General features: G+C 41.1%; 1 protein-coding gene across 1 annotated transcript in view; it reads right to left on the reverse strand.

Annotated features, from left to right (window-relative positions):
* Nucleotides 1-25,846, reverse strand: part of LOC104470247 (ankyrin repeat and KH domain-containing protein 1-like) — a gene marked incomplete at its 5' end in the record, with an annotated part of 98,155 nt that overhangs the window by 35,328 nt on the left and 36,981 nt on the right. The window contains 8 exon segments of the mRNA XM_010085097.1: nt 1-490; nt 10,071-10,173; nt 10,832-10,975; nt 11,142-11,269; nt 11,908-11,995; nt 21,073-21,182; nt 22,849-23,040; nt 23,264-23,501. The exon segment at nt 1-490 is cut by the window's left edge and continues 19 nt beyond it. Of these exon segments, the coding sequence (XP_010083399.1) occupies nt 1-490; nt 10,071-10,173; nt 10,832-10,975; nt 11,142-11,269; nt 11,908-11,995; nt 21,073-21,182; nt 22,849-23,040; nt 23,264-23,501 (1,493 nt within the window).

The raw sequence follows: 25,846 nt of genomic DNA on the forward strand, positions 1-25,846 counted from the left end.
TGTTGTTGCTCGTCATCCTTAGACAAGATTGTGTCAACCTGAGGTAACCCTGAAAAGTTATCCTCTGGCAGACCCTTATCAGCTTCCACTTCTGGGAAGACCCCTGTAAGTGGGCACTGCTGCTGCAGGGGAAGTGCTGTGTCTGTCTGACCTTTGGTCTCCAAATATTCTTTGGTAAACTGCTGTTGGGTTTTCATCTGCAACTGCCTTTCCACCTTCTGCAGCTCCTTCAATATTTTCTTCTTCTTCTGGACTTGTTCTTCTCTGTTCTTTTTAAGTTCTTCAATCTTATCTTTATTTAAAGGTTCACCTTGAATTAATTCCAATGATTTAAGTTGTGCTTTTTCAATAGCACTAATTCTCTGTCCAAGTTCATTCAGCTTGCCTTCAGTCTCTTCTACTATGCATTCCAAAGGCTGGTATGGGTGAAAGGGTGGCAGTAGGTCCTTATCTGCTACCTGCAGGGAACTTGACTTCTGCTTGGATGCACCTAAGCACATGAAAAATGTTTGAAAAAATGCCATGCTGAAGATACCCCAAACCTCCCCTCTCACCCACCAAAAAAAAAAAGAAAAAAAAAAAGAAAAAAAAAAATCTTTACAACCCTTACAACTAACACTTTGTACCTGTCAAACCACAGAAAGGTGAACCCTACACTCCATGTTAAACCAAGAAAGGACAAAGCATACAGCTGGAATTTTCAGTATGGATCCTAACATTCCTTTGAACACAGCTATTACAGTCTTAAGGAATAAAGAACCTTTACAGTTTCTGACATACATGACAATGACATGAAATCAGCAACAAGAGCAAGGCAATTTAAACAGTCTACTGAGTTCCCAAAGCCGTTCTGGTGGGCAATTAAACCAGGACTATTTTCCAGAGACTAACTTCCAACAGCATGGTGACAAGCAGAAGTAGTATATATTTGAGAGAAGACCAGCTCTACAGAAAGATATTTGGAACTGGTATTTCTCCAAACACTTTAGCATTCCACCTTTACATTACAAAGAAAATCCTGCCAGTGCACACTTAGCATACACAAATATTTTGAAGTTTTAGTACCTTTTTAGAAGTTCTGAGACAAAATTTACAGCTTGCTTGCCTCCCTCTCTCCAGCAACAAACTCACAATTCTGCTCACTATTAAGACTTAAAAAAAATAATCTTCAACATGAGTCTAGCAAGGACCACCAAGGCAGGACAGTGCTTCTCTGAGAGCTCACTGCCTTCAAGTGACCCAAGGCTGCTTTCCCAAAAGCCACGTCTGGGAAACCTCCAGTCGGATCTTGCTAATAGGAATCCATTAAGTGCTGAAATTTTAATTACGACTGCAGTATAAAGAAACTTCAATTAAAAATGTGGAAGGTTTTAGCCTGATGAAATAATTTTCCACACTAACACTCATCTGCTATACCCACATGGTGATATATGTAGCTTTTAAAAGAAAAGAAAAGAAAAGAAAAGAAAAGAAAAGAAAAGAAAAGAAAACCTGGAATATTTACACAGCAGACTCATACGATTAATCATTAAAAGGAGAATTAAAATTACATGCAGTTTGAGCCATAGCTTAATAAATTTACCTAACTATCACACACGTAAGTGAAAATCTGCATGCAAGAACTAAGTCACAGATCTGTCGCTAGCTCTGGAAGGATTAAGTTTCCTAAAACACCGATTTATTTCTCTCTGGGCATTCCTTCACCAAAATACCAATTCACAAGGGACTTTATTTTGCGTTGCTGTCAAAACAGGAGTCACATACACCTCACTCTGAAATTAATCTTTTTTGAGGAACTAACTGAAAAAGCAAACAAATGTGAGAATTTTATCTTAAGAGAATCTTCCTTATAAAGAGAAAGAATAAGCATTAAAATAGAATTGAACAAACACTGATGAATACCTTCAGACTCTGAAGTGAAAGCAAATCGTATCTAAATTTAAGGGCAACAACAAAAAGTCTTAATAACCCCAGGAAACACCCCAACACCCCACAAACACTAATACCCTTCAGCAAGCTCTCTCTCCAGCTCAGTACTTCACATGGTTGCTTTGTACAAGTCAGTGGTTCCAGCCACTACTACTGTTTTGCCTCTGAACCATAATTGAGTCCCAAAACAATTTATCGGAAGACAATAAAGAATTTGACTGAAGTCTAGCAATAACTGGCTCTGTGCTGGCTGGTGGCTATTTAGCTCAAGCCTGCTATAAGCTGCTGGCTGTTTGGCTTTGTGGCGTGTTTAGTGTTTATATAGTTATCCTTGCATTCTAAAATGTGGCTTACAATGTTAGTACTGCAGACCACTCTTGAAAAATAGATTTGCACTCAGAAAAAAATCTCTGAAATGCTTATCTGTATCTTTGTTAGAAACCAGTAAAAGTCAATTGATGTCTTTTGAAACTAAGCTGCTCCACCGCTGAAGCAGCAGAAACACCATAGTAACCTAACCGCAAATTAACCCTGCCTCTAAGACACGACTAAGCCTTTGCACTGCTCTGTTTAGTGGCACTCCTAAGGTCACCTTATCTACCATTTCCATTCCCATGACCTGACAGCTCTGGACAGCTCCCATCATTCTGGAGGAAAGAAAATTTGCAGTTCAAAGAGCTCCCAGATAATCAAGTACCAATATCACCCCTCTTAATTAACTCCCACCTGGGGAGAAAACAACCCTGTCACAAGAAAACTTTTCTAAAAGCAGAAGAGAAAGTAAAGAGCAGAAGTACAGCCTCGTACTGAGACCCAGACTGGGCGGAGGCAGCAAGGCTGGTCTCACTGCAGGCAGCACTCCCCTGGCCACACCGGGAACAGGCACAGAAAGCTGGGACAGTTTCTGAGGATAGGCACCAGGGAACCAGCAAGTGAAGAGCTGTTCCAGAAGAGGTGCAGAGATTTACTTTAATCAGCTCCTAATTAGTTAGCAGGGCCACTTTGCAGGTTCCAGGTCACCCTTTCCTTGCCAGAAGACACTTGCAACCTGTAATCTTGGGGATACTGGAAGAGGAGGAGAAGGCAGGAAGAAAGATGTGCTAAAACTGACCCGCGCACCTGAACGGCCAGCTCAAACCAGGGGTGGAGCAAATGCTGCTGGTAGCTTCGAATATGGAAGCATTGTAATATAATGCAATATTGGAAGTATTTAGAAGTAGCAATTTCCTGTTTTATCCAAATCTCTTCTGAATTACAATATCATGAAAAATACTGTGCCATTCTAGTAAATAGTTATGGACAAGACACTACTTCATACTTTCACTTTTGAAATACACAAGTGCAGTAAGACAAAAATCCAATTATAGGCCAGATCATAATTACTTCAACTTTTTCTTTTATTATGTTGTTAATTTATCTTTGTTGGAGCATCAATCTTCTACACAACCAACCTACTAGAAAATTAAACCTAGCAATATTAAGTAGTCAACCTAGCCTCTGAAGCAACAGTTTTGGCCACTTTTAGAAGACACGTTTAGTATGAAAAGACGACTGAGGATCACTGAAATCCAGATGTTGCTACACAAACATCACCTGTTATCCAGTAATCGCGATTACAGGACAAAACTGTTAGGCTGACAGAAAACCCAGAGTGGTTACAGGCATGCCAGGAAAGCCACACAGTAAGGAAATGACCATTTCCTAATTCTGCGAACAGAAGCACCAATTGCTCTTTTACTTAGTTCCCATATTCAGACAGGTCCCTACCCTGACCCCCTCAGCCTTCCCCACCGCTCCTGCAGAGCACCCACACGGCTTCAGACAGTTTTCTGACCAACACACACAACTCAGGGTAAGACCTACTCTGCACAAAGGCAGCTTCCCATCCATCTCTCTGACTACTTACTCTCTCCAGGAAATGAGACATAAATGTTTCCTATGGACATCTCCTGGACTTTACCTGTACCTACACCGTAATCTCCTAAGCACCTGAGGTGCAACAGTCCATTCGCCCAGATGAGCCTCCCCCAAGTGCCGTTCCTGGTTTCTTGAGCACCCAGTAACTCACAAGGGGGACACCATCACCAGTTGGTAATGCCTTCTGGCTACAAGTAACATTTAAAGGTCCTAGTCTCAGGCACTGGTGAGGCCACACCTTGAATCCTGGGGTCAGTTTTGGGCCCCTCCCCACAAGAAGGACATTGAGGTGCTAGAGCAGGTCCAGAGAAGGGCAACGAAGCTGGGGAAGGGTCTGGAGCACAGGGCTGACGAGGAGCGGCTGAGGGAGCTGGGGGGGTTTAGTCTGGAGAAGAGGAGGCTGAGAGGAGACCTCACCACTCTCTACAGCTGCCTGAAAGGAGGGTGCAGTGAGGGGGGGCTGGGCTCTGCTCTACAGTAACAAGTGATGGGACAAGAGGAAATGGCCTCAAGTTGCACCAGGGGAGGTTTAGGTTGGATATCAGAAAAAATGTCTTCACTGCAAGAGTGATGAGGCATTGGAACAGGCTGCCCAGGGAAGTGGTGGAGTCACCATCCCTGGAGGGGTTCAAGAAACGTGTAGATGTGGTGCTTCGGGACATGGGTTAGTGGGTTGGGTGGTGTTGGGTTGATGGTTGGACTTGATGATCCTTGAGGTCTTTTCCAATCTTAATGATTCTATGATTCTAGACTGTGAGCAAGAGTTTGGAAAAATAAACTTCATATTCCGAGTCCTCAGGTGGCTCTCCTAAGCAATTAAACACCTCTAATTTAAATATGCTTAAAACACATTCACTCTGCAGAGGGTTTCTGCCTGCGAACAAGTCTGATACAGTATTTCATGCAGAGTGCTTAGGATTGTCGAGGAACTTGCTCTTCTAGCCTGACTTCTAATCCATAGGATGTCCCCTCCCAAGAAAGAAGTTATTTATACTCCTTCCACGAGTAGAGCAGCACAGGTGAGATGCTACCAGCCCAAAGCCCAGTCCAGATCTTACCCTAAAAGCACTAACTGATGAATTATCAAGGACAGATACTTGCTGTATTTTAGAGCAAGCAATAAAAGATTAAGAAAAATCACTACTTTATTTTTAAGGTCTTTTCAGAAAATGGAAAAGACCAAAGGTTTGTTTTTACAATCCATTATACTCTTCAGGGAGTTTCTGCCAACACAGCTTGCATTTCAACTTTTCATCTTGGCTACCACTGAAACCACTATATTATACTTTACTTTTTTGTTAGATTAAATTTTGGGACTTGTTGGCTCCTTAATTTCTAGAGTTGTTAAATGAGGACAAAAAAAAAAGAGTGGATTCAAAGCCAAACAGTTAAACTCAGAAAGATTTTTCCAGCATAAAAAAAAGACAGTAAGAAAAAAGTCAACTGTGTGATACACATTTGTACACTCAAATACATCTGCTCTGCTGGAACCAATATCTGATATATAAATCTGTATGAATCATCATGCCATCCTGATAGGTAATACTACCTACAACTTAAAAAAAAAAAAAAAAAAAAAAAAAGACCACAACCAAAAAAGCCCCCAAAAAACAGAACAATAAAAAACAACCAACACACACCAACCAATGAAAACACCAGACTCAGCCCTGTTCCTCACTTCACAGAAAGCAGATGTCAGGAAGCACAAATCTATCCTAAGATCTTTGTGCTTTGCTAACAGAATTGCTTGTCCACTGTCCTTGCACTTTAGGGATTTTTAAAAACCCAAATTCACTCAGCAGTCAAGAGTTAGATTTGCAGTTTGCAACTAAAATTCTCCAGCCTCATCAAAAGGAATAACATGAGCTCAGTACTGAATTTTCATGACAAGTCTGTGTTTAACTGTAATTCATGAGTAAGAAATTCATCTCTAAGAACATGGGGAAACAATCAGTTAATCCATATACACACAGATGCCAAGTACAATAATTATATAACCTGGCTAATTGGGCAACAATAGCCTACTTTTCCCGAGTTCGTTCATCTGCTACATTGTTTTTAATACAGATTTAATTACTTTTTATAAACAACTGGACGATTTGTGAAGGGCTGAATGATCGGATGAGTTTGTATTTTTGCTATGTTCCTCCCGCGAGCCATGTGGTACTTCTGCCAAAACTTTATCACTCCTGCAGCTGTTTCCAGAGAACACTTGAGGGAATAGGTGCAACGACATACAACAGGCAATGGTTACATGGCTGAATACAACTGCTCATATTGTCATTTCAAGCAGTTGGTGGCACACACATGACTGAAGCTTCAACGGAGCAGCATTTCACAAACCACCATAAGAAGTTTATACACTTGTGCTCTTGGCGACCTACACGTGTCTTGATTTGCAATCATCTGCCTCCACTGCTGAAGATTTGCATAACAAGTCTTTAAGTCTACTAAGGAACTACTAGTGGCATTAGAAAGCCATGAGACAGGGACTGTTGCATCTCCCTCGGTAACTCATCCTGGGTAACCAGGTGAGCTGCTCACCCAGGCAGAAAATACGCAGGAAATGGCAAGAGTTAATCAGGAGATGCTGAAGCACACAAAACAATGAATAGGCACCTGGGCTGTGTACTAGAGAAGTCTGTAAGGAGTCAGAACAGAAAAACAAGAATATCAGCTTGCTTTTCTAATGCCTTCACCTCAACAGGAACAACATAATCTCTCTAGTTCTACTGTTAATCTGGTCCCTATTTCAATTAAATCACACAATATACAAGATCTTTGCCAGTATATAACTCAGTACTGGCCATAAGAGATACTGGGAGTCAAAAATATGGAGTTTGTAGCTATTGAAGCTACGCAGAGTTTGTTTTTCTTTCCTTTCTCCAAGCTATTAGACTGTTAGATTTAGCAGGGGGTAACGGGGATACAGTATATTGAAGTTCTAACTTAAAAAGCTCCCAAAATGCTACTCAACTTTAAGAGAACTCTGGTCTCCTTCCCAGGGATCAAAGGCAGATCTGGGCACCTTCGCACAAACAACTGAAGTCTAGCAGGTCTTGTGGAATTCTAAAAAAACATCCATCCTGAATGAGAAACACTGCACGTTACTGCCCACTTAAAAACACCATCAGAGAAGTCTAATGATGGCATGTTGATAGGTTTTAAGCACTCAGTTAAGGCCAATTAGCTCATCTGTAAGCACAATTTCAGATTGGCTATGAAGTAAAACAAATCTGGAGAAAAAATTATAAAATAACTGATACCTCGGCCTCCAAAAATACACTACTTTAGATTTGGACATGTTTAAAAACACCTTACATAGTTCAAATATTTTGATTAAGAAAACAGTCCTGCTGCTTTCCACAGACTTCCTGAGCATTGCCTTATTGCACCAGCGCGTTGGTTTTCAGTGATGTTCTAAAAACCTGCCATGGGTTCAAGCCACTGCACTCGCCAGGCGCGCTCTGCAAAGGGCCAAGGCAGAATCACAAACACCACTGGGAGCTTCAGATCCTACTCTTATTAAACATTATCTTGCATTTACAAACTCAACTGGATGATCAACAGCACCACTCACACCAGCAAATTTCCTCAAGAAATCCAACAATATTCCTTTCAACCGTTTCATGGGACAGGCACTGAGACACCCTTGCTCCAAGCAACCAGCTGCTGGGGCACTTGGAGTGGCATCACGGCCACTGCACTTGCACGCCCCGCAGTGCAAAGCGAGGGAGATCCCCTGCTCCTGCAGAAATACCTCCAGAATATTCTTGGTGTTGAGCTGCTGCATCAGAACTGCTACTGGCTGCTGAGCAATCCTGACTGTGTTCAAGGGCAGCAGCAAGTACATAATGCCAGGGGAGGGATCTCTTGCCTCTCCCACCAGAGCACAAAGAGGTGAACTTCACTGGGACTTGACTTTTACATGGACACAACAGACACATGCTAAACGTAGTGCACTAAAAATAATCCTTCCTAAGCATGGAAGAGTTGAGGTCTGTTCAGTCCCATGAACTAATTCTGCTGCTTCTTTCACCAGATTTTTTTTCAGCTCCTTAGGAGGTTACCACCTTTTCTATCACCTTTACCTGAGCCTCTCCAGATACACTGTCACCTCTGAAAGGTTTCTCTTTTCAGTTGACAAAACTGATATTAAATCCTTTGCCCAAATAATTATTCAAATTGCAACTATTCTATATGCCTTCTTACTTTACTGAAGAATAATGTAACTCAAAATTAGACCATAAATTCCTCTTGAAAAACCTCACACAGTATTTGCATCATAACAACAATAGAAAAGCGTATTCTAGTTTGACACTCCACTGGACAAGAACTCTTCAGAGAACAAGTTGTTACTATTGTATTTCTTGCAAAACTAACACAGGCCCTTAAAAGACTAGGCTGAGGTTAAGCAGGCTGGGTGCTCCTCTCCTTGCTCCAAGCAGTTAAAGAGTTTATACAAAAACTCAGGGGGCTACTTCTAACTGCGAAGACAAGAAATTTCGTCTTCCCCGAGATAAACAGTTTTGTTCCATAAGAACCTAAGACTGCTCCCCCTGGAAATAACAAGCACACCTTTATCACCCTCCTTGGCCCCTCGTCTCCCAAGAAGTCTAATGATGACAGTCTGGTACATCAAAGCCACGTGCGTATAACAAGTGAAGAATGGAAGCTCAGCAGAGAACACTCATTCTATGCAGCAACAGTGTGCTATCACTACAGCGATCACACAGTGCTTATCACAAAAGTACCATTTTTCCCCCCAAAGATCCGAAATACACAAGTGCTTTGCACACAGTTTTCAGGAATGCCTCCCAAGGACACATGTCGGATTGCTACATCTCTTGCAACGCAACACAGATTAGTTTTGCTGACACGCATGAAGCGTGAAAGGCTGAGAACTAGAGCTCTGCGGCGGCTCCAGCAGCATGGTACTGCTAAAAACATGCCTCAAATGTGCGCTGACATTTGCAATTAGGCGGTTTTTTCAATGAGAGCTATTTCTTAAACTACAATAAACTACTTGCTTTGCATAATTTGATTAAATGACGAGACTTTAAGCTTACAACTTTAATCTTCTGACTCAGTATCAGCTAATCTCTCAGGGATTCCCATGCGCCACAGAGTGTACCTCCAGAACGTAACCCATTTCTCAGTACTAATAGTTATTTAATTGTAAGGGCACACACGCTGCTATACAGCTTTTCACTATTTTATTTGAACCAGAAGTTGCATATTCTTTTCACTTGTTCACTCATTTTAGTGAAATCCAAAATATCAAGTGTAGGCCAAGGATCCACTCACTGCATTTGAGAAGTCACACACATGGCACATACACGTGGAGAGACGCCTAAACGCCATTAGGTACACAGTTTTTCTTCTCTCTTCATTTGTGCCCCTGGGTCTTTGTTTGTTTGTTTTAGGAAGCACTAAACACTTGCCGAATAAAGGAATTAATTAAAGCTAGCTAACAGAGCTTTTGATACTATAATATTTAATAACCCCATCCAAAACTGTAAATCATTAGGAGCTGCCGTTTGTAACTTTCCACTTGAGAATCTGCTTCTCTTTCTGACTCAGCAGATAAAGAGTTTGTACAGAATCAATAGCTGGAAATGAACTGCTAGATTCGCCATTTAACGACTGCAAATAGTTTTAACCAGTCAGTACAACCATGTTCAAAGCAAAAGCCCTGACGATATGATTACTTACAAAAGGACTATTACTATTACAAGAAAAATTCTCCTCTAAGTATACCTGCATTGGCACTTTATCGGGCCAACATGTTTGCATTGCTACTGTAGGAACAGAAAAAGGTTGATATATCAAGTTCACGGATAATAGTTCCAACTATTCTAGATGACCAGTGTACAATATTTAAAAGTTAACACCACACCTAGAGTTTAATGTTTTTTATCAGTCTGCACTATGGCAGCTACCACAATCATTTTCTTCCAAAAAAAAAATCAGAATAAGTATAGTTCTAATAAATCAGAATAAGCATAATAAAATTAGAATAACCAGTGTTACTATACTGTAGAATACAAGAAGATAGGCAAAAACTATGCACTACATAAAATACTTCTAAGTATTTACACTTCATTAGAGGTGTTCAAGAATTGATGGAGTGGACTACACTATGCATAAGCTCTTATAAAATTGTCCCCAGCCTACCAGTTTCCAAACTACATACATTCTTTGAGTAGATACTACATACTAACCTTTAACCACTCCCAAGAGAGGTGGCGAGTTCTCTTGAGGGGTTCTGTCCGGTTCTTGGGGAGGTACAACCATAGCAAGTGTATGCACCGGTACACGTGGAACCTTAAAACAAAGCCACAGACACACACTCGGTTAGAAAAACCTCTTGAATGGACCAATGTTAGCACAAGGATACATGTCTACAGCAGGCCTCCGTTATACTCTTCCCAAACTGTGTATGCCATGCTACCTCTTAGTATGACCTGTCTCACGCTATTTTATTGTGGATAACACGTCAGAGTTAACTATGTTACTCTTCACTAAATCCTGGGCTGCGTAGGCTGGAAAACTGTTAAATCTTCAGGCTTTTACACTATAAAGTTACCTCTCCAGCCTGCAGAATTCAAAATTTAGACAATATATTTTCTTTCATATGACAACCAAAATTGGCAACAACATTTGAGGGGTGCTGTCACCAGGACTTAGAACTATTGAAGCAGAATACTGAGCAAACACAACCAAGAAAATAATATTCCTTCAAGATACTAGGTTTCGGGCTATCCTGTCTAAGGAGAAGAAAAGAGAACAAAGCTCACGCACTCTTCAGGATACTGTGGACAATACCAATCAACTGTCTCACTCTCTACCATTTTCAAATGCATACACTTTTTTTCAACTGTATATGTTCACATCTAAATTAACTTTAGAAGTTAACTACTAAAGAAGTGCTTCTTTGCAGCATTCACGGTGATATTTAAAAAAAAAATTCCTTATGCCTTACCTGAGACTGATCCTGAGATGGAGGCGTGAGCTGGGACAAGTCTGCTGCAGGAACCGACAAAACATTGTTTGGGTAATCCAGCAAGTAAGAAACAACATTTGTATGTCCTCCTTTGGCAGCTTCGATGAGCATCGTTGAGCCATCCTGAAGTGAGATTTTGGAAAGAAAAAAGCCAGAAGATGAATTTTGCTACCCGGTGTAGCACGTAAAAATGAATTAGACCATTTAAGATGGCACATTTACTAATCCATTAAATCAACTACACTCTTCATGCAGTACCTATGATAAATGCATAGCTTTAAGTGAATACCTTGAGACGATGAGTAGGATCTGCACCGTGAGCCAGAAGGAGCTCAACAACTGCCAGGTGGCCTCCCGCGCACGCCAGTGACACCACCGTGTGGTCATTATTAGCTGTAGCCCTGTTAACATTGGCACCTATGGAGAGAAGATCTCAGAATTAAACACAAGGAAATTCCTTTTGAAAGAAAAGATCAACAAGTGCAGTATTTTCTGGAATAGAGATAAACTTCTCTCTTCTGATCTTCCTAATTCATACACACTTCTATGGTAAAAGCAAGGGATTTTGAGTAACTGATGGCTTCTACGTATCACCCCCCTCATCTTGTAGAGACAAGGCAGTTGTGACAGTGGGCCTCACCAAGTGGCACAAGAGGGAACACTGTGTACAAAGCACGACTTCTGAAGTTTCATTCTAACCACTCTCAGTATCACTACATGGTGCAATTTTTATTCTTTCAGACAGTACTTGAGGATGTGTTTTTTCTGAAGGAGAAACTGCTTTTTTTAAGAAACAAAGTATTTGCTGTACTTCAAATCTATTTATTAATCTATACAACAGAGTAGGAAAAGTAACCAGCAAAATATTTTGTGATTCATTATATCAAGAATGACTGAAATTTAAATGAACGACTAAATGAAATTTTTAAAAAACTCTTAATGGTTTGACAAATGTTCATATAAACGTAACCAGATTAATTTTGAAGAAGGATCACAAACATGCAGAGTCATAAAGTGGCATTTTAAGTTTTCAAGTAATTAAACTAGTATTTTACCTTTGCTAATAAGGAATTGTACAGTGCATAAATGACCAGCTCGTGCAGCCTTCATTAGTGGGGTTCTCCCACCTTCAGATTCATGCTCCTATAGAAAGAAAAAACAAGAGATGTATAAATGGGCAAAAAATTATACCATTGTTCCAGCTTTTAAACCACCTCATGTTGGGACCAGAATTACCTGTCTCGGTAGAAGACCTGTCTTATAAGCTGACTGTAACCAATATAAACTGACTGGAAGCAATTTTCATGTTACCTTAAATACTGAATCACACTGTCAAGGAGCATGAAGACCACATCCATACTGCTATCACACAAGGAAGTTTCCCTGCTTACATACCCCTTTTTATTTCAGCGTTCAAATGCATAACATACCGGAGAACAGTAACATCCTGCTTTCTACATGCAAAGGCACAACTATTGAACACAAATATCATCCAGCATCAGGAAGAGTACAAATAACTATGGACTGTTGTGCAATGGTTTTGAGAGCTGTCACATGCTGCATGCCAGACCTCTACAGTGGCACTACCATCTGAAGCGCAGACAACATTTGTGAAACATGCTGAAGAGGATCAGCAATAAAAATGAAATAAATTGCTGCAGGTCACAAAAAGTCTCTGAATAAGAGGACTGGAGAATAAAGCAGAAAGAAGACAAACATGATACAAACCAACAAAAAAAAAGAACAAGCAACAAGAACAGTCTTCGAGTTTCAAAAGTTACTGAATACTGGAAAGCGGTGGTTGAATACAACTGTATTAGAGTTACAGAACTAGAAAATTTGCCTGCCATGTAGACATGATCAATACCACAAAGAACGCTGACTAATACTTATCAGCCCTCCGGCAACAACAAGGGGAGAGAACATCATCTTCCTAGAAGTGTTTGTATTTGCACTCTGAATATTCAGCCATAGGACCATGGGTTTTTTCAATTAAAGGAAGCCAAGCTCTAAATTCACTATTTACTTCTGGAATTGCGTGTATATCTGACAATGAAAGTTAACATTTAGTACTGACAGTGGATGATACTGCTATTTACCAATACAAAAGGAAAAGAACAGATTTGACAGAACAGAACAAATCAACTCCTTCCCATAGTTTCAGTATTGCTGAAAACTCTGCATATGTCCTTTGACATATGGCTTGCTTTGGTTGCAAGCTGCACCTTAAGTCAGCTTTCTGTTCATACACTCAAGGAACAAATCTCTCGGCTGGATCTTCTACTGGAGACTGACCCCGTGCAGAAAATACAAGCCAATCCTTTGCCATGACAGGGGTTACACTAGCCCTCTCCTACGCGCTTTGAAAAGAGGGGAAATGCTCTGCTCTTGTGCCTTCGTAAGAACTTTGTACTAGTGCAGGCTGCTTTAACACACCTTTAAACTCCACATAAGCGCTTCCATTTCTTTGCTCACTCGGTTGTATAATGCATAAGTGCAAGCAGGTAGTTAGGAAGCCTTACAGACTTGCTACTGAAGTCACCTTTTTTTTTTCTTAATAAGTAGATTCCACTCCCAGGGCAAATGACTGCTTAGCTGTCAATAAACATATGTATGCTTTTGGATTGTCTGCATGTCAGAAATATTTGCAGGACGTGTAAAGCTAATGATGTTAGTATGTGGCCCTATGATGTGCAAGAATTAGTAGCATGCCCTCGAGCTCTGATGTTACTCTGTTTTTCCTTCCTCAGCCACTGCCAATAGATCGTAAAAAGCCAGATGCTGCTGTTTGCCTTATGCACAGTACACCCCTGACACTGCCAGCAAATCTCTCACAAAGCAACTATGGATACAAAGAACTACTGAACACCACTTCACCTGCTCAGCAGGACCAGAATGTTGGACTTGATGATCCTTGAGGTCTTTTCCAACCTTAATGATTCTATAATTACCACCCAAACAATTTAATACACATTTCTAAATCCCCACTAATGAAACAGCAAAGACGGCAAGAAGCAAAATTTACTTTAGGTCATCTTAGCTATATTCAAGATAGTGAAAAGCCATCCAATATCACATATAAATGTAGCATTTCAGATATCCAGCACTAAGATACCATTATTTCCAACATTGTCTATTCCTAACAGGCTTCACTGTTGAAGTCTTAAACAGATGTCAGGAGGCTTCCTCATTCAAATGCAATGCAGTTATTCTGCCCAGTTTAACCAACTGTCACTTCAGGCAGGCAGAACTCAATCCTCAGCTATTATACACTTCAAATACTTGCAGTACCATACACATCATCAGTCCAGACAAACTAAACCATTTGTGTGCCCACCTGCTGTAGATCTTCAAAAGTTTTGCATTTTTATGCCATTTTTCACATCGGAAGATAGAAATGCATATTTTATTTTAAGCTGAAATTCATTCCACAACTTCAGCACTGCATTTAGCCCTAATAAAGGCTAGCAGACAGCATCACCTCAAGCTTTAAGGGAAAACATTAGAACAGCCCAATAAGAAGCTGAGCCAGTGCAGTGCCCTTGTCTGCTCTCATCCCTTCTTTTACCTGGAATGGCCATCAATTTCAAAGATTCCCCCCCCCCCAGATACAGTAGATAATCAAAATCAGGACAGAGAACACAAAAACTGTCCAGAACACAAAAACTGTCCAAAAGCATCCCCCATCAGGTTTCCAATGCATTTCTTCAATTTATTAATATGAAGTACATGTAAATGCTTACTCTAAGTACGAAAACTAGCACGGAGTACTCATCTCCACAGACAATTCCCCCGGCTATCTGCTCTGTAGGACTCACCACAGTACTCTGTCTCTGTTCACTGCTCCAATCCTAAGAAATGTTACCATTAGTATGATCAGAAAGAGGTATAAATGCGAACACCTATGCCAGCTTTGACCAGAAAAGGCAGTCTCTAAACACTCAAGCGATGTGCTCACCTGCTAATTCTGCTTGAATAGAAAGGATGCTAGAGAATTTTCTCTAGGTTTGGGTAACAGATAGGAAGGAATGGGAAAGCAAGAGCATTACCCAAATCAGGTAGGAGCTTACACTATCTGCACCTTTTCCACTGGGAGTCAAAAAGCACATGAGGATCCCACCAGCAATAATGTCCTTCCTAGATAAATCAATACTTCAGGAAGCAGAGCAAAAGCAGTGTCATCAAAAGCATCTTACGACAGTCATTGATACTTTTTTATTCTTGATTTAGAGTTCTCCGTTTTAGACAATTCATCTACATAAGGACTTCTCCCCCTCGCTGTTATTCTCCTTGGTTCACATGTCTTTATGGTTGGAAAGTATTATTCATTAGGTTTTTTTTTCAAGTTTGTTTCCAATGTTATGTTATTTAAAAGTTCCAGAAGAAAATCTGCATTTTCAAAGTAGAGGTCCAACTGCTCTCTTCAATTCTTTAACAAGGCTCTCTCATCCATGACAGCAGTGAATTTTTAACTGAAATCTAAATGTTATTCTAAGCAAAATTATTTAAACACCATTTTTGATGCAAGACAATAGCCAAACAACACAGTTCCTAACACCATGCCACTTTGCTGATTTTCCAGATTGAACTCCTATCAAGAGATACAGTACTCTAGCAGTCACCAACCTAACTGTCCCAGATAACTTTCCAGAGCAAACCAGTATAGAGGCACCTAAAAACTCAACTAGGCCTCTAGTTTAAAGTAAATATCTGAAAAGGAAAGACCTTACAGGAAGCTAGATATGGACTAACAGGTTTAACAAGGTTTTAACTTGTGCTAACAGACTCAACGAGATAACTTGCTGCATTTGTGAAGGCTGAGATTCTGCTTTTTTAAAATAGGGTTTTAGAGAACTCAACAGAAGGAAAAATGCAGGACAAAGATGACATATCTTGTCTGCACAGCGAGTCTTTGTATTTTTGAAGAAATTTAGATGCCTGAAAGCCATGCTTGTCATTAGCATGTATCCTGAGGCTGCAGCTTACAAGCATCAAAGGCCAACCTCACCTGATGCCTGCCCGGCTCTATGCCCTCCAAAATAGTCTTCTTGTCCTCCTGCTTGTCCTGCGGAAGGAAAAAGAAGAACTCACGGCTCTTGTTCTACAAATAGGTGTTGTTCTTGGTCATGAAGACCTGGAATGTTAACTCTAACAGATCAGATCCCACCAGCTGAGAAGTCTGTTTTGCTGGAATTAGGCAAGCAAGAACAAAGGTAAGACCAAGCAATGCAGCACTCGCCAGTTGAGACTCCTACCACAAGACATTCAGATTCATGAAGAGAGCACAAAGGTCATACACAGCATCTCGTTAAATACAAGATTACTTTTTCTTCACTACTGGCAAAAGAGAGTCTTTCATTGTACTTTGCACTATCCAGAGACTGCAAAACAACATCCAAAAGGTGTTAACTACTAAAACTAGCTTCATGTGTCGTACAACCTTTTGCTTTATTTGTAGAAGACTGAGGGCCAACTCTAAAAAGACCTGAAATCCCTGACCTTTCCCGACGGTTCACAAAACAGTATGTAAAAACATGACAGCTTCTCAGACCCCTCACTGTAATGACAACACATCCATCTCCAGCACGGCTTCACTGAAATCCATGAAGTACTGACTGCTTTAGCAGATGTTTAAATGCTGCCTTACACACACTGCATCAAACACACCGTGTGTTGTACACATAAAGGAAAGCGAGTTTCTAATTAAGGAGCCACATTAGTGCAAGGGATACGCTATCAGCTGAAGGCAAAGCCATGTTCCCTGCAAGGACAGAAACATCTGTCTGTAAAAATATTTAGTCGTAGAGGTAGTTTGGCATGCCTGTATTTATCTTTTTTTGCAACTGGAGTTACCTGGATGCCAGGTAGCCAGTTTTAGTCTTTTAAGGAAAGCCACACATAGAATTTTAACAACTATAAAGAGCTTTGGGGAGAGCTCGACAGTGTAAAATGAGAAGAATGCAAGGATGAAGCTGCCCTAAGGGGTTGTCTTTCATCTCTCAGTTTCAGCATAAAAGCACCCATATATCTAATTCCAGAAAGGTAAACTCCATCACTAGATCAACTCTCCTGCGCAGCAGAGCCTCACACACAGCTGCAAGGCAGCACAGATTCGAAAAATCCTAATTTAAAACTTTCCTGTTCTTCCCAGCTGAGAAGAGCTGGGGTCTTCTTGCTGCCCAAAAAAGAACCATCACGGTTTTCAGCTACACTGAAACAGGTAAAGATGCAACTACCTTGTCAAAAGCAGTCCTGCTTTCAAAAAGGAGACTGGAATCTCCGGTGTGCAGCATTTCATCCCAGGCTGATTCTACATTAAAAGGGAAGAGGCATCCAAACAGGCACTTTTAGTTTATAGAAGCTTAAACGTAGGATATTACCTCTCATTCAATATCACCAATACTTTGTGAGCTTTACAGTCCTTAGCCTAGATCCTGTGGGAACATACACGCACCAGGTATGCCTTACCTTAAATAAGTTTTGAGATGAAATGTAAAGACACAAAGACAACAACGACAACAAAAAGAATTCTTATGGGAAAAATAAAAGTCTCCTCATCTTGGAGATGAGGCACATCCTTGCCACCCAGGTAAATAACTGTATTACTGAAGAGCTGGTTATTTTTTCCTGAAGCTATTAAATCATATCACTGCTTCGAAAAAATGCTTTTATCAAATCATATTTCAGAGTTCTAATCTCCAAAATTTTACTCCTGTTAATCACAAAATCTTATGTAGGTATTTTGTCCCTATAAAGTCTGTAAACAAACTAAATTTGCATTTGGTCCACTGGCAGGAGCTCAGACTAAGCCCCTGAAAGCCTCTAGTCCTGCAAGTGATAAGGGAACTAAAAAGCAACTAAGGCACAGATGGGATCACACGCTGAAATCTTCAGATGTGCCTCATGTTAAGTCATTCATATACTTGGCAAAAGCAAGCCGATTTCAAAATGCATACATTAACAAGGAAAAGCGCAGGCCTGCCAATCTGGTTTTGCTACAGATTTTGACAGGCCATCTTTGTCCCTGTAAGGACATGGAAAAGACAGACCCCTCAAAGACAGGCATCAGAAAAGCATTGGAATAATTGGTAACAAGCCAGACTTCACAAACAATTAGTAGAGATACAAATTCATCATAATATCATACACGATTGAGCAGCTCTCCAGCAGATGGAAAAGATGAGTGCGTACTCTGACACAGTTTCTAGTATGACCTGCCACTGCAGAGCTTTAAGGAAAAATTAACCACAAACGGAAGAATGTTAATCTCAGCCATCATTTCCTTTTACTCCTGGTTCTCATAAAGCCACATTCCTTAATGAATCTAACAGAGCTCTCAAGATCTTCACTGGTTCTTGAACTGGATTACATGTTTGATATCTAGGTCAGAGGATCGGTCCCTGGACAGAGTTCCCATTTCCTACTTGCAAGAACAGCCCACTTTTTGTGCTGAGACATGGTGGTAAGAATTGCTCCCAGTTCAGACAAAACTCTACTGCAGACTATAATCACTTATCATATAATGATCACAGAATGGTCTGGGTTGGAAGGGACCTTCAAATCCCACCCAGTCCCACCCCCTGCCATGGGCAGGGACACCTCCCACCAGCCCAGGTTGCCCAAAGCCTCATCCAGCCTGGCCTTGAACCCCTCCAGGGATGGGGCATCCACAGCTTCTCTGGGCACCCTGGGCCACTGCCTCATCACCCTCATCGTAAAACATGCTCAAACTTTAGCTCAAAGTTCTACTTTGAGGTTGAGGAAACCTCAACTGGACATGACCAACACACAGCAGTCAGTCCAGCAGAGCGAGCTGGGTAACTTCAGCAAAGTTGGAAGACTTCAGTTTCCAATGAGCACAAGACAGGAACCACCTGCCAGAAACATCTCCTGCCCTCTGCCAATCTGGGTAACCCAGCATGAGGGAGGCTCCTCTTCACACCTCCAATCTCAAAGTCTGCACCTCAAATCCCACTCAGTCCTGACCTCCTGGCAACTGAAAACAGACCTGAAAAGCCAAGAAAGATTTGAGGTCTTAAAGTAGATGATATACTTTCCAAAGCATGGAATAAAGGCTCTGAATTGGGAAGAAACGGGAGAAGTGATCACAACAAATCATGACAGCCAGGGCTTACTGTTCCTTTAACTCAAGAACATTCAGTGTAGAAAGATCAACTTTCTTTCCTCAGCATAGAGTCAGGGGGAAGAAAAAGACTCAAAAATATGCTCCTTGCTTTCCTGGTCTGGAAGAGAATATGCACACGGCTCACTAAACAATTAAGTAACAACAGCAAAATCCATCAGTGGCTACATCTCTACAGGCAAATAAAAGAGGGCCAGGCAACAAGCCTAGGCATGGGATCACCAGTCGTTCAGACCACTCACCCCTTTGGGGCCTCCCTGGCACAGTGCTCACCCTGCCAAGAACCACAGGGGAGGAGGTCACCGGGGACTGTTCCCAACGGGCAGTACGGAAAATGTGACATCAAGTTAGTCTCCACAGATCTCAGAGGCCCTGCACCCTCAGCAACCCCTTCAAGACCTCACCCCACAGCTCAAGGGTGTCTAGCATATGCTCGCGGCATTACACCATGAGAACACCACTGCAGGGGGCTCGGTGACCTGCCCAGCCCGGTGCTGCACAGCACGGACATGTTCAGTGGGTGCAATCAGGGAGCAGCCCTCAGCCCCGTTTTATTTTACTGTTTACGACAGACAGAACCAGTATGTTCCTCAAAAAGGACTGCTTCACATCATTGTGTATGTCCAGCTCCTCAGTGACTGCAAGACAAACCTCAGGCACAAAGAAGGTTTCTGGGAACAAGGAAACATCAGTGAAAGCAATCCCAGGAAAGAATGAAGTTGCAGGATGCAAAAGGAAAGAGAGAATAGCAAGAGGAGACGTACTTTCATTTGCTGTGTCTGAACACCAGAAGGAGAGCAAAATTAACCAGACAAATAAAGAAGGACCCACCAGAGGGCCAAGTCCAGATCTGCCTTCAATCCCCTTCTCTACCACAGACTTCCTGGGACAACTTGGTGAAATCATCTAACCTCATTGAAATTACTAAGGCAAATCGAAATCTGGAAGAATGACCTCCCACAGTACTGCCAAACAAGATTTTTCATATTCCAGCAGTAAGGCACCACACTTCAGAAACCTTCCTTTGAACAAAGATAAAAAAATGTATCCAAAACAGCTCACAACTTCTAATAAAGTAAAGCAACACAGAGCTCTGAAAGGAAACTGCTCCAAGTTTTATAACCAAGTACTTAAATCTTTTTTTAAAATACCCAATAAAACTCCAAAAACTATTCTGCCTCTACTAAAGTGGCTGATGCTCAGAACCCAACACTGAGTTGAGCAAAGGCAAAGAAAGGAGCACAGTGGGGGAAAAAACCAAAACGGCAACCAAAAGAACAATCTTCCCTTCTTATGCCTCATTAAACATAAGGCTCCTGAACTCCTTTAGAAGACTAACATATATACTGCCTTTTACTGCCTAAAAGCCAAACAAACATTATACCCCTGTAGCTGATGAAGAGGCAGTTTTAGGTCTCCCACTACATAATATGAGAAGTCAGCACAATTACGTAAACAACTTAGCTATGATTAAACACAAAAATAAACACTGCGAAAGCAGTAAGCTAAAACCAAGAGTTACACAAAACAAAACTTCAGGAACAAAGAAAAGAGATCATGTTATGCTGGTAATTTAAAAGGCATTGCTTAGGTTAGTTTTTTTGTGCTGTATTAAAAAGTTAAGAAGCTCAGTGTTCAGAAACTAACACTAAAATAGAAGAACTAGTAGCTCCTAATACTAAAATATTTTAAATTCAGTGTAGCGGAGCAGGTAAACTCTAATCCACATGAGTTTGGGAATAATAAAGTAGCATAATGAATAAAGGCAATGCAGAAATATACCCTGATAAACAACTAAACTCACGGATTATACTGAAATGAAGATAACCAACTATAAAAGTGTAAGCTATAGCTAAAACTTTTCACTTAACAGATGAAAGATGACCCAATAATTCTTTTTTTTTTTTTTTGACCAAACATAACATGTAGGCTTTTTAAAAAGTGTCCTACCTGCCTCTTTTCACACCCACGTATGAACCTCAACTGTTAAAATCATCTTCCTGCTCTATAAGCATATACATAAGCTCTGGAATACAATTTGAAGCCCTTTCCCCACAAGAGGCAGCAGAAGTCTTACCAAATCAGCACCAGCTTGGAGCAACATGTCTGCAACATCAGTATGTCCATTTTCACAGGCGTAGGTCAAAGCTGTATCTCCTGTCGCTGTGGTGGCATGAACATTAGCTCCTAAGAAACACATTAATCTTTTCTTATTGGACATCTCCTTCTCAAGTATTTCATACCAGATCAACACAAAAATCAAGGCACTTTATATCTGGGACAACAGATACACCCTGCTGACTAACAGCTTCCCCAGCCCAAGTGCATTGCTCTCATAGTAAATAACCACTCATTGTAAAAATACTCTGAGGAGAGGGGACAAGCCAAGGCTTGGAAAAAGCATGACTGGCAACCTAAGCACTTAAACCTATATGCTCACTTATTCCTACATTCTATCTACAGCAATGAAGATTTCAGTTGTTACAACAAATACAAGTGAATCCAGACAGTTGTCTAGACTATCCATTTGACAGGGAGCTGCATGCCAAGGAAAACCAGACAAAATGTTATTGAATTAGTATTAATACTACAAGATCATACACTTCCACAACTTTCATCTCTTCCCTGCTATTTAAAATCATTTGCTTTAAAACCATTTTGCTGAACTAACTTGACTTGCTCCATATATGCCAGGCACATGAAAACGATGCATGATTCTTGCTATGTAACATATTATTCTTCAAAAAAAATGCCAGTGTGATTAGCCATTTTCTTATTTTCAAGGTGTGAGATATATTTAGAGACTCCCTGATGCCAAAACAAGGCTCCTCAATTAACTTTCTACATTATCAGAAGTGCAGTGCAAGCAGCGTTCCAAGTGAGCTGGTGACGGATGTCACATGCTGCTGTCACTGCACAAAGAGACACAGTTGTTACTGTCCCTCGATGAACAGGGAGCATTACTTTCTACAATTACCAATACAGACAATTTTATGCCTCTTCTTAGAAGAGAACATAAAAAGAAAACAGCTCCCATAACAAGGAACATTTCCAAAATGCAGTTCCTTTTTATTTATTATTTTAGGCAGCATTATTACATTTTAGTCTCTACCAACTTCAAACTGACAGATGAACACTGAAACGTCATTTCCTCACAACTTCAGCAAGATTTAATTTTTACTACTGCATAACACAGTAGTAAAACTCATTCATCACAGAAATTCAGCACATTCCAGAATCTATCTTTCACACTATTTCCCAGGGCACAATTCCTGAAGTACTGGTTATTCAGGGAGACTGGCTGCAGATAATCAGGCTCAGTCAAAGCAGCAGTAGCATATAAAAACAAGTATTCTATGTATCAACATTTTGTCCTGAACACAGGTAGCTGGAAACAATGGTCCTAATGAACGTTGATGTTTTTTAGATATGCAACAGAATCCAGTGCTTCCTGAGGCACTTTCCTCTGTTAACAGCATCAAACACTCTTAAAGTATAAAATATGTTTTTTTTTCTTCTTGCTAAGGTATCTGAGAACACAGTTGCTTGTTACAACACTGCCACCATCAAGCCCACGCGTCTTCTAAATCATATAGAGCATCAAGTCTGTAATATAGAATCCCAGGATGGTTTGGGTTGTAAGTGACCTTAAAGCCCATCCAGTGCCACCCCCCGCCACGGGCAGGGACACCTCCCACCAGCCCAGGTTGCCCAAAGCCTCATCCAGCCTGGCCTTGAACCCCTCCAGGGATGGGGCATCCACAGCTTCTCTGGGCAACCTAGGCCACTGCCTCACCCCCCGCACAGGAAAAAATTATATATGTGGGGAAGATCGTTTGCACTGTACACATACCTGCTGCCAGCAAATATTTCACCAATTCAAGATGACCTTCCTGAGCAGCTTCCATCAAAGGTGTTGAGCAACCAAGTTCTATATCAGCTCCTGCCTTAATAAGGAAGTCGGCTACTTCAGAAAAACCTCCACAACATGCCAGAGTGAGAGCCGTTTCCTGCGTTTCTTCTGTCTGTGCATTTATATTTGCCCCTAGGAAGTAAAAAGGCTGTTATTTTACCTGACCAGACACAGGATAGGAAGGTGAATGCTCATCACCTACAGAGTTCGGGTCTCTTAGCTTTGCTCTGTAGTGACAGCAACGAGCAGTAACAGACACTTTCTGTATCAGAGGAATTTGCACAGAATACCTTATGGCAAACGGTCAACGCTGCATTCTTCATAATGAAAGTTCAAGAAACAACAGCGATCTCACCTTGTGCCAGTAGCAAGGCCACCATCTCTTCATGGCCTTCCCGGGCAGCTTCCATCAGAGGAGTATAACCTTCATCATTAACTTCCTCCAGGTTAGCCCCCCTTTCGATCAGGAGAGCTGCTAACTCCACGTGTCCACCACAAGCAGCCAGAGTGAGGGGAGATTCAAATGAATCTGCAGGCATGTTCACTTGAGCACCGCTGTCTAAAAGCAGGCGTGCCACTTCCACATGTCCATCCTGCAAAACAAAGGTTAACACAAAAATCAGAAACAGTTGAAGTTACTTGATGCTGTTATTGCAACCGCTATCACACTAGGTCTGAAAATGATCCTAAAAATACAGGGTCTTTTTACTTATAATGGTTCAATTTGACATAGTTATGGTAATACTTGGATTAAACTGACATTTAGGTTTTCACCTACATCTAAGTTAGGTTTAAATGCATAAGGAAAAAATAGTCAGATATATGTTGAGGTACTCTTGGGGGAGTAGGGAAAAAGTCATAGGATAAGACTTTTAATATTTAAGATCCAGAAAAAGTATCTGTGACACAAAGGTAGTAGAGATCGCAAACAAGTGCCACAAGTAATAAACCCACTCCATTACTGAACCACAAAACAAGCATCGGAAAAAAGATTTTCTCTTTCTTTGTGGTTGATTCATGGCTACTACAGACAAAAAGCTCCAACTGGTAGTTTCTAGATCCTGGGAAAGATACCTGCAGAGAAACTGAACTGGGTTACAATGAGGTATGTAACAGGAGGAGGGAAGTCTCGAATAAATCTTAAAGTAGACTGAAAAGTGCCCTGAGGTGAGGCAATCTTTGCCATAAAGGGAAGAGAATCCGGATTGCCAGAGCAGTCTGAGCCCTTACTAAAGCATATAGATGCAGCTGTCAGCTTCTCAAGAAACTATTACTAAGCTCTTCAAAGTTACTTGAAATAGACCAAGTAGCAAAAATCCAAGTTTCACCTAAGATGTGGTTTGCAGAGAGCCACAATCCTCTGAAAAGGGGAAAACATACAGAAGTTTTGGAATTAGGAAAGAAGAAACACTCACATGGTTTCTAGCTCCCACATAATTTAAGAAACTGGGACCCAAACTTGTGGAACAATTTGGAGAAGAGATCTTGGAGAACTGAAACAGATTACAAACCACACCTAACGGAGGGAGAAGGTTCAAGTCAGGCAGAGTGCTCAGCGAGACAGAGAAAGTCTGAGGGTCTAATCAGAGGATATTTCATATTAGACCTTTCTTCAGCATACACAATTAATAGAATAACTGAAGGATGCAAAGGGAACTCCAAGTGAAGGGTTGAATCGAAGCATGCTCTTTGTATCTCTCAGTGGACAGAAAACCACTTGCTGCCTTGCATACTGCAGGTGCATAGGTGTTGGGCGCATCGCCTTGGTCACCGTTTGCCATCCAAAGAAACATGGGGCTCTTCCAGCCACCTTTGATGATTTAGAGCCCTATGTCCTGCCACAGTGGTTCTCCTGCGATTTGACAGTTAAGTTGGATTAATTCTTTAACCTAACCCCAAAGCATGCTGATAGATTTTGCTAGAGAGCTAAAGAATACCTCTTCCTGAGGAAGACATAAAAAGGGCCAATTTCAGTGGCAAATAGCAGCTGTTTTATGTTGTGTCCTTCAAAGGAAAACCACATTTGAAGACTTCTCTGCCCAAGGTTCAAGCCAGGCCACTGATACCTTGGGGTGATTTATAGTTATAAAGCTAAGAATTCCACTAATTCCTAAAATTAAAAAACTTGTGTTAATAACAGCAACCTCAAGAGAACTACCAGTTCCCCATTCTGATCTCATCAGAGTTGTCAGCCAGTAACTCAAACAGCTAATATGGGGCTACAGAAAAGGAGGCAAGAGGGAGGTCAAACACACAGCTCCTGTCAACATTTGGCTTAAGCTGACCACAAAGCAGGTAAGTAAGTAACCCGAGACTGACACCAATCAAGTCTGTAAATTCAAGACAGGCTGTTCTCAGAGAAGCTGTCTAAAAGCCAACAACCACCTCACCTAACTGAAGGCACTATTCTAGGCGCGGCACTCCACAACCAAAACATACTGAAACTCAGAGGCACTTACAACTGGTGATCAGAGACCAGGCATCTCAGATTCCTGAATTTTCAGCATTCATTAGTTGGAAAACAGTGGAGACTGGGAAAAGTGACAATAATTTGGTGGAATGGTTCCCTTCTGCAAGGGTGCAGCCGAAAGATAACAAGGAACAAACTCCACCATTAGACTTGGAGGTGGGACTCCAAGGGATCAGTTTCCTTCCTGTTGCTGTTAAAGGTCAATACACACTCTGTTACGCAAACTAGTGCGAAACATCCAAGAGCTAAAATCACGCCAGCAACTCACACAACTTCATCTTCCCAAAGTGAGACACCTCATAGCCTCCAAGTCAATGCAGTACTGTATCACCATGAAAGTGTAAAAAAAAAAAAAAAAAAAAAAACCTAAACCTAAACAAAAAAGTGGGCTGATTAAAACACTTATTTCACAGTCATGCTGTAACCTCCCTTGGGTGACAGCATACAGCCACTGCAACTGCACCCTTC

The sequence above is a fragment of the Pterocles gutturalis genome, unplaced genomic scaffold (assembly GCF_000699245.1).
Source record: "Pterocles gutturalis isolate BGI_N339 unplaced genomic scaffold, ASM69924v1 scaffold31215, whole genome shotgun sequence".
Lineage (NCBI taxonomy): Eukaryota > Metazoa > Chordata > Aves > Pterocliformes > Pteroclidae > Pterocles > Pterocles gutturalis.